The sequence below is a fragment of the Venturia canescens genome, chromosome 2 (assembly GCF_019457755.1).
Source record: "Venturia canescens isolate UGA chromosome 2, ASM1945775v1, whole genome shotgun sequence".
Classification (NCBI taxonomy): Eukaryota; Metazoa; Arthropoda; class Insecta; order Hymenoptera; family Ichneumonidae; genus Venturia; species Venturia canescens.
This window is the reverse complement of record NC_057422.1, coordinates 14,038,919-14,047,049: the sequence shown is the minus strand read 5'-3', so window position 1 is coordinate 14,047,049 and position 8,131 is coordinate 14,038,919. Positions and strand designations below refer to the sequence as shown.

Here is an 8,131-nt window from a genome sequence, read left to right as displayed (position 1 = left end):
TTAGTCATACGAAAAAACATCCAGATTATTTTTATGGATAGGCCCGCGTCAGCAACATTATTGTAACCTACGATAATAATGCCTTGAAGAATCGTTACTCATAAGTTGGACCGTTTATTGTGACTGATTTTTGATGAAAAAAAATTCTACACATTCTATTCCTTTGACCGAAATCTTCTGGAATTGATTTGCAATAAAAACTGACGTTAGTCGACAATAATTGAACAGGTTGCATCATACGAGATTCCAGTCGCAAATTTCATTTGTCGTCGTTAACGATGTAGGCACTTTTCCAGTTCAAATGTTTTGTTCGCGTGAGTAAACTTTATCCTCATCCTTAGTAACGAATCGCTTAAATTATTGGTAATTAATCGAAAAATTAGCAGTTGTAACGGTTCATATTCAATACAGAAATTTTATAGACTTTCGGAATCACCGTGGTAGAAACAAAACATTATGTTCAAGGGTACATTCTACTTGGACGCTGACAGCGTTAATAGCGCTATTTTGCGTTCGACTTGGCGTTGTAAACGCTACAAGCATTTAGGTGGGTGCGTTTAGAATTGTGTTCTCAACGCTCCCGACGTTCAAGTCGTTGAATGCATCCACAGAGAGAATCGTCTGTTATCTCTGTTATCGTACTACTGCTTGTTTCGCTGTCTTCACTTTTCGATGAATCCAGTGATATTTCGTCGAGTAATTGAAAAAGAACAAATCACTTATTGGTTCCGTCATTTTGTAATTGCACCAAGTCGAACATGACGTGAACGCAACCAGCGTCACCGCGTTCACTTTAAATGGAACACGTTTTAGCGTTATTAGCGTTAATAACGCTATTAACGCTGTCAGCGTCCAAGTAGAATGTACCCCAAATGTAGACATGTCAGCTTAAAAGTGAACAAGGAGATAAGGGGATGAATAGAGAGGATCAGTGAACGTTATAGAAATTCTTAGAGCGTGTGTATAAATTGTACAACGCGACCTTCGAAACGACATTCCAGATGTGTATAAACAGCAAACCATGCACACAACGTGTGTATATATATACACATATATATTTATACATACTCGTGTACGAAATAGTAGATGAATGTAAACAAAATACCGAACGATTGCAGAAATATTATTTCGAAACTTTCGTTATTACGGTTAAGAGTAGGATTAAAAGGGAATGATTTCTTGTGTCAAACTCGATTTCGAACTGGACGTTTGTCGTTGGAGCAAGTCACATATAATCAAATCAAACAAATTTTTATTGATTTTTCCACATATTTTAACTTTTTTCGCACATTTACTCGTTTGTCATGTTGCCGAATTCAACTAAGCGGATGAAACCCGTCCGTATGAAATTTTATATAACTATTTTCGTTTTATTTCTCGGCATGATCGAGTTCAGTTTCGCGAATAAATCGTGCAAAAGTACGGTTATGAAGATCGTTATGAAGCAGTGCAGTCACGCCACCTTGAGATCGAGAAGAAACTTGTGGGACTCGTCGACGATCCCGCCCATTGGTAAGTGGTTAACCTCTTTTCTGAAATTCAGGGATTTTCGAAATCTGAAAAAATTCCAACAAGCGAAAGAGAAAGTTTGGGACGATTCTGGGGTCACGTCAATTACTGAAACCTATTAAAAACTTGTGAATTAATAACCTCTTGAGTTTGGATAAACTCAAAAGAAAAAACAAATGAATAAATCACGTGACGCATTGAAAATACGATACAAATTTTAGAGCATTTCATGAGATTGTACCCGCAGTAAAAAAATGATTAACCAATTGAGAAAAAACGATGCGCTTTCCAGAAAAAAAAATGACCACGTCGAACTACAAAAGTTTGCCGAAAACGGACATTTTCCCAGTGGTGAGTCGCTACCTCCATGACAGTTACGTGTGAGGCGAACGGTCGAGTGAAACGCTTTTCAAAACCTTCGAGAATGAGTGTCAGTAGGAACTTCTGAAATTTATTGAAATGAGAATATCTGTCAGTGGGTTCGAATTGGATTGGACAGAATAAGAATTTTCAATTATTTCATTATTTCAATCGTACGAATATTTAGAACCACAAAAAAAACATTTTTATTATTCAATCAGGCGCAGGGTCATTCTTTGGGATTCGATCTAACGGAAACCGAGCTCGAAGAGCTTTTGCACGAGATCAACGAAAGATTGGGCAGGAATCCAGTGCCGGATAACGAGGATGCCGCAAACAAAACAAAACAATTGTTTCTTGAGATCGCAGCTCGATGTTGTCAGAACGAGGACGAGTGTCTCAGGGAAAAAATCATTGAATGTCCATAATTTCAAATGAAGAAACTCAGCTTATTATTGATAAATGAATCTGGAATTTGAGAAAGAAAAAAATCACTTAAATCTAAAATATGTAATAATTGTCTAAAGTACAAATAGCTACTAAAAATTCGTATACATTCAAAGTCTTTCCGGTGTTCGGAAATCGTCAATCTAACTAATCCCTCGTGCGAATAATCGATAACGTTTCACAAGGATAATCGCCTTATGAAATAAAATTCATAAAAATCCTTATTTACCAATGTTTTACTTATTACATTTTTTTTCGAACTCACGTGGTCGTTGAACTGTACTTTCATAATGTTTATATCAAATTAATTTCGGTGTGCATGTGTAATAAAAGGCGAGCTTAATCACTCATTTTTTCGTCTTAACTCTATATAAAGTGAATAAACGCTGAAGTTTGCAACGTTGGAGTCCAACGAAAGGATTAAAAAAACTCTCCAATGATTCTAGTAATTCTCCAATTTCGTTCCCCGTCGAATTTGCAAATCGTAGTTTTTCAAGCTGCGCCGATACTTCGTGAAATAAAAAATTGGTCAATTAAAAATGTTTTTTTTTTCGCTCATTTCGTTGGACTCCAACGTAGCTAACTTCAGCCTCGTAAATAACTAATTGTCCAGGTCTATTGCAATATTTTCTATAAATCAAATTATACTAGTGAGATCATCAGTTGACGGTACAACATGTGTTTTCTCTTGTTTTCTTCAACATTTCTCTCTCCCTGCCCCTCCCCATTTGTTCTGCTTACATTCCAACACATCGGCAATTTTCGGGATTCGCATAATCCTGCGTGAAATAAAACAAATCTACGAAATAATTCGACTATCATAGTGTAAGAACGGTTCGTTTTTACGTTTCGTTAACTAAGCAATCTAATAAGATATCGCTTTGAAAAAATTCTTCAAAGTTTGTCTCCATTCTCATCTAATTTTTTGTTATTCTTGTCTTCGTGTTTTTTGTTTTTATCTTCTTTATTGTTATATTGTTTCACACTTTTTACGTTGGTTTTTCATGAGGTAAAATAATTCTCAGTCAAGTTTCTCGGTATCTTCACTTGCGGCAAGATCTTTCGCTGTACGTTGTACACAAGATTTATTCTCGATGGGAAAAGAAGGATCGCTGAGTCCGTTGGGTCCGGAAGGGTCGTTCCTACTCTGAACTCTGGCGCTTTAACGATCGCAGCATTACGCAGAGCCTGCAACTGAAAAATTCATCGAAAATGTTAGTTTTTATCGAATTTTTAGTCGATATAATTTTCTATCTGAATGCTTGAAAGAGCTCGATTCTCGAATCCTCCGCTTCGAGAATCGAGCTCCTCGATGGGAGATTGAACTCTTGAAGGTGACATTAGAAAAAACGATGGCAAAAATAGCAAAAGGGAATCATGGACGGCAATGAGCCGTTTGACGTAACGTTAAATTGCCGTCTGTCGTGATCGAAATCGATTCAAAGCAACTCACGAAAGGCTTTTCAATTTTATGACTCGTCATTTGGTAAAAGAGCGAGGAGTGAGAGGAAAAACTTGTTTTCTTTCATGCGAATAGAATTTTAGGGTTATGCATGCACCGAAGTCGCTGAAATATCGTTTTACTGCCCCTCGAAATAGTCGTTCATCGCGTGCTGCTGGAACTGAATCTAAATCAAGCGTATCGAATTTTAACAACACGAAAGCACGAAATGGCAAAAAAAAGTAAAAACAATTTTTCCATTGGAGGGAAATGGAAAGAGAAAAAAAATGACAGAGCGGAAATATAACGTGTCGAATGATCATTTGGCAGTGTTTTCTTTTTTAATATCATTTTTTTCTTTTCCCTCGACACCTCAAAACGAAGCGGGCACTCCGGTCGTTTATGCGATGGCGGGAAAAGTGTTTCGGTCGCACTCTAACGTCGCGATCAACCGCACTGTCAAGGTCATTGTTATTTTTGTCGGTGAAGGGGACGTGCGAATGACGACCGTTCGTCCGTCCTCCTTTATGGTACTTTTTCGCGGGCTTTGTTATCTCGAAAACTCGTTCGGCATGCTTTCGTCTTCTTCCCTTTATCCTCACTCCTCTCACTCGTGACACACACGGCGAAACTTACTTTTTTCGTTTGTCGAACGGCCCCTTCCTCGCCCAACTCCTCCCTCTGCGTCCTTTTTTCCCTTCTAGATTTCCTTGACGAGTGTTACGGCAACTTCACGATCTTCAGCGGCTCCTCCCTGACAATTGAAACAAGCGAAAGTTAGTATTGCACGAAAATTACAATAAAACATATTCAACGCACTTATTTCGAATGAAACACTTCGATTTATAACCTCAAAACTCTGACGTCGATCATCCTTTCTACGATTCCACGGGATCACGCGAAATTCAAAACGATTACGAAACAATGTTCTTTTCTTTGTAAAAAGAATCAAATTTTATTATTTTCATAAGAATGCGAAGAGCGGTGATGTTTTTCAAATCATTTCAAATCCTCTCTCACGGCGTAACATAACCAAACAAAGCAGCCGGCGCGAATGACCCGCGTCAGAGTTAATGGATACCGAAAATTACGGCGGATTTCGAAAATAATTACTGTCTGATCAAAATAATAAATGAGACAAAAATAAGACGTTCCAGGTATTCGGAACGAAACGAAATGAAAAATAATGTGTTAGAAGTCATTGAATATGAATTCAGACGCCGCACCGTAATTGTGCAGTTATTCGAAAATCTTGATGACCGATGTCGAGCGTGGCACTCGATGAGTTTTGAGAGTTTTCTCCTTTTATAACTTTCCAATCGCGCTTCACAATGCTTCAAAATATGATCAGGAATCATGTAAATTCAGAATCATCGTATTTTCTCGTCATCTTTTCGGCCTAATTTTTATTTGAGGTTCAACGAATCTTTTTGACTTCGAGTAAAATTTCACAAGTTGAAAAATCGCTGAGCCAGCCACCGACCGCGAAACAATCGCAGTCGATGTGCAAAGTGTAATACGAAACATGTGACGGATCGATGAATATAGAAAAGAAATAAAAGCTCGTGCAATCGGAACGTTTGCGGTTAAATACGATGACTCGTATAGTGCCGAAATTTGTCCGACGAAAAAAATGTGTTTACGTCAGAAATCAGAATCCAGGCTAATGTGCAACGTTGCGCATGGCTATATCACTAAAGAAAAGGTCAGTTCCGTGAATACGCGCGACAGATAAGTTCTCAGTGGGATTTGACAGACACGAAATTTCGACGTCGATACACCGAGATAAGTTTATGAAAATATTTTTTCCCCTCATTTATCTCAATAATTGCTGAGTCTTGAGAAACACATAATGAAATTTCATAAAAATAAACGAAAGAAATATTTGTTCTCTGGCTTCGGGCACGAAAACAATGAATGCAAAATCCGTTATTTAATCCATCAAGCAGTTTAAGTGTTAACAATCCTTCACTCATCGTTCAATTGATTTCTTCGACATAAAATGGCTCTCGTATGTGCGGCACGAAGTTTCTGTACTATTTTCTTCGTTTTTCAATAACGAAGAGAATCGTTCACGATAAAGTGACATGCTGTAAATATTTTCTAATTGAAACTCCATGGAACGAAAAAATAGTTGGAAAAAACAGATGAAAAGAAACTTGAAATTTGTTCAGTGGAGATAGAATCCTACAGCTGATTCAGCTTTTTGAAAAAAAAATAAATAAATTGAATATCACACTCTTAACTTAATATCAATGTCATTTATAAAATGTAAATGTTAGTGAATAGAAAAAGTCAAGGAGAGAGAGATAGAAAAAAATGGACATTAAAAAGAACTCACAACTTACATTATAGCCGACGAGGTTTTATTACACTTTTTGTTATTTTTATCACAAGGTTTGCAATATTTCTCAAGTTCGTCGTAGCTACAAGGTTTCCTGCAGCATTCGTCGACGATGTTTGTTCTGTCGGGTAGGCTAGTGTAGCCATCGCCGTAGAAATACGGGTCGTTGTAGCCACCGCGATCTCCGCAGATGAGACGGAGAGCAGTGCTCAAAGCTTTCGAACAAAGTCTCATGCTATGGGCATAAGTTACGTGTTGCGGCATAGGATTTCCAGGTACAAATAAAATCACGAGGAACAGAGCGAACACGGTGAACGAAGCGAATTTTAGGTTGATTCCGCGTCCAAATTCTTTCATTTTCTTCCCGCTCGTATATTCACTGGATACCAATTTTTTCGACACTTCAGCCTCGTAACACATGGCGTGCAATTTTTTAAAAATCTCTTTCCTCAAACGATCGTCGAGTGTTGCGAGAAATCGAGTGTACAGACAGCAAAACAGAATATTTGTTAAATGGCAGTCTATCCGAGCCTCGAATTTCGTATCTTATTATCGTTATTTTGAGTTTCCTTTCGCACCGATGATCTCCGATCAAAACACTGACAGCTTATCGACGATTGGTTCTTCTTTCTTCTTGCTTCTTGCTTAATTGATTATCTTAGTTTCAGTCTTGTTTTATCAGTCGAAATCGAACGTCTTTTACGATTATTTTATTTATCAACGTGTCAAATGTCACGAAGCTCGATGCTTGTTCTTCCAAGAGTTTTCTCTTTCGTTAGAATTTTAGTTTAATATCATTGAGTCTTTTATTCGTCAAGAACGTTTTGCTTTTTCCGTATTGTCAGTAGCTTGAAAAAGTTTATTCGAGTTGATGGACACCCACGTAGAATATCACAGATATAATATGAGCGAAGTCGTTCGCGAACGATGCTCGTAGCAACTTTGCCGCTTGATCTTCGATGCCGAACGGTTTTAAAGTGTCGTGCACGGAGGAGACACTCGCAAGGATCGTCGGGTAAGGGAGTGTTGGCTCTCTCTCTCTGTCGGTAGCGCAATTCTTCGCGTTACTGAAATCTCCGACTTCTTCCTCGAGTCACTCTGTCCGAGTTCAACTTCCGACTAGTCCGAGCCGTCCGAGTATTTCTACTCTATATCCTCTGTATCCCTCCCGCAATTTCCCCACCTCTCTCGAAAAGGGATGACAAGGGAGGAGAAAAGGGGAGAGGGTAAGGAGCGAAGAGACGAGAAAGTGATAAGATATATATGCGCGGTCGGGGACGTTCTGGGAAAAAGGCCCTTGTATTTTCATTTTCTATCTCAAAACATATTTTCGTTAACTGTTTACTTGCCCGAGCCTATTTTTCGTAAGTTTGTCTTGAGACACGAGGTTCACAGACGCTAGAAAGCCCGTGGGATCGATTGAAAATCGATTAAACCGAGAGACGTTTTCCTGCGGTCGAGGAGGGCCAAAGTCCCTTTGTCGAGACTCTTTTCGCATGGTAATGGTCAAAATAACGCTTAGGTAGGTTATTTAAATAGAAACGCGGTTGGAATTAATTTTCGGAAGGCTCATTAAGGTGACTGAGGTCTCAAACTCACGTTACGAGGATTTTCAGAATTCAATGAATTTGAGATTCCGATAACCGAGTGACAATGGAAGTAGACGGTTAAACGGTCCTTTTTGTTCGGTTTGAATTTCACTTCCCATTTGAAGAAAAATCCGATCGATCGAGCAGCCTCGAATATTTATGTTCTTCCAGTTGTTCGTCGAGTATTTCGGGCGCTAGACATTGACAGCTTCAATAAAATTAGAGATCACTATAAATAAGCTGTGTCTGTGAGTCGGGACTAAAATGAGAGGCTCGGGGGCAATAATTTCAAATTCGCATAATAATTACTCGCTTCATTGGCATAGCGTGATTAAATAATGAAAAAAGTTTTTCCTCCATAACCTTTTACACTTGGAAACCTAACCTCAAACTTAGTAACTAAACTTTATACTAAATCGAATTTCTATAGAATATTAAAAG

At 38.4% G+C, this 8,131-nt stretch overlaps 1 protein-coding gene across 3 annotated transcripts; it reads left to right on the top strand.

Moving 5' to 3' along the window:
* Positions 1–222: 222 nt before the first annotated feature.
* Positions 223–2,666, top strand: LOC122405755 (uncharacterized). Of its 3 annotated transcripts, none has more exons than XM_043410697.1 (4): positions 223–314; positions 1,397–1,512; positions 1,802–1,860; positions 2,091–2,666. In XM_043410697.1, the coding sequence occupies exons 2-4, from the start codon at positions 1,428–1,430 to the stop codon at positions 2,295–2,297; spliced, it is 351 nt and encodes a 116-aa protein (XP_043266632.1). In that variant the 5' UTR covers positions 223–314; positions 1,397–1,427; the 3' UTR covers positions 2,298–2,666. The 3 variants fall into 3 exon arrangements, with proteins under 3 accessions (XP_043266632.1, XP_043266631.1, XP_043266630.1); XM_043410696.1 differs by lacking the exon at positions 223–314 and adding an exon at positions 1,007–1,032; XM_043410695.1 differs by lacking the exon at positions 223–314 and having other exon boundaries at positions 1,140–1,512.
* Positions 2,667–8,131: the final 5,465 nt, after the last annotated feature.

Bases quoted from the DNA above. Each gene is read 5' to 3' on its own strand.
- LOC122405755 (XM_043410695.1), top strand. From the start codon at position 1,305: ATGTTGCCGAATTCAACTAAGCGGATGAAACCCGTCCGTATGAAATTT. The intron at 1,513-1,801 runs GTAAGTGGTTAA...TGCGCTTTCCAG, and splicing joins GTCGACGATCCCGCCCATTG to AAAAAAAAATGACCACGTCG. The intron at 1,861-2,090 runs GTGAGTCGCTAC...TTATTCAATCAG, and splicing joins AAACGGACATTTTCCCAGTG to GCGCAGGGTCATTCTTTGGG.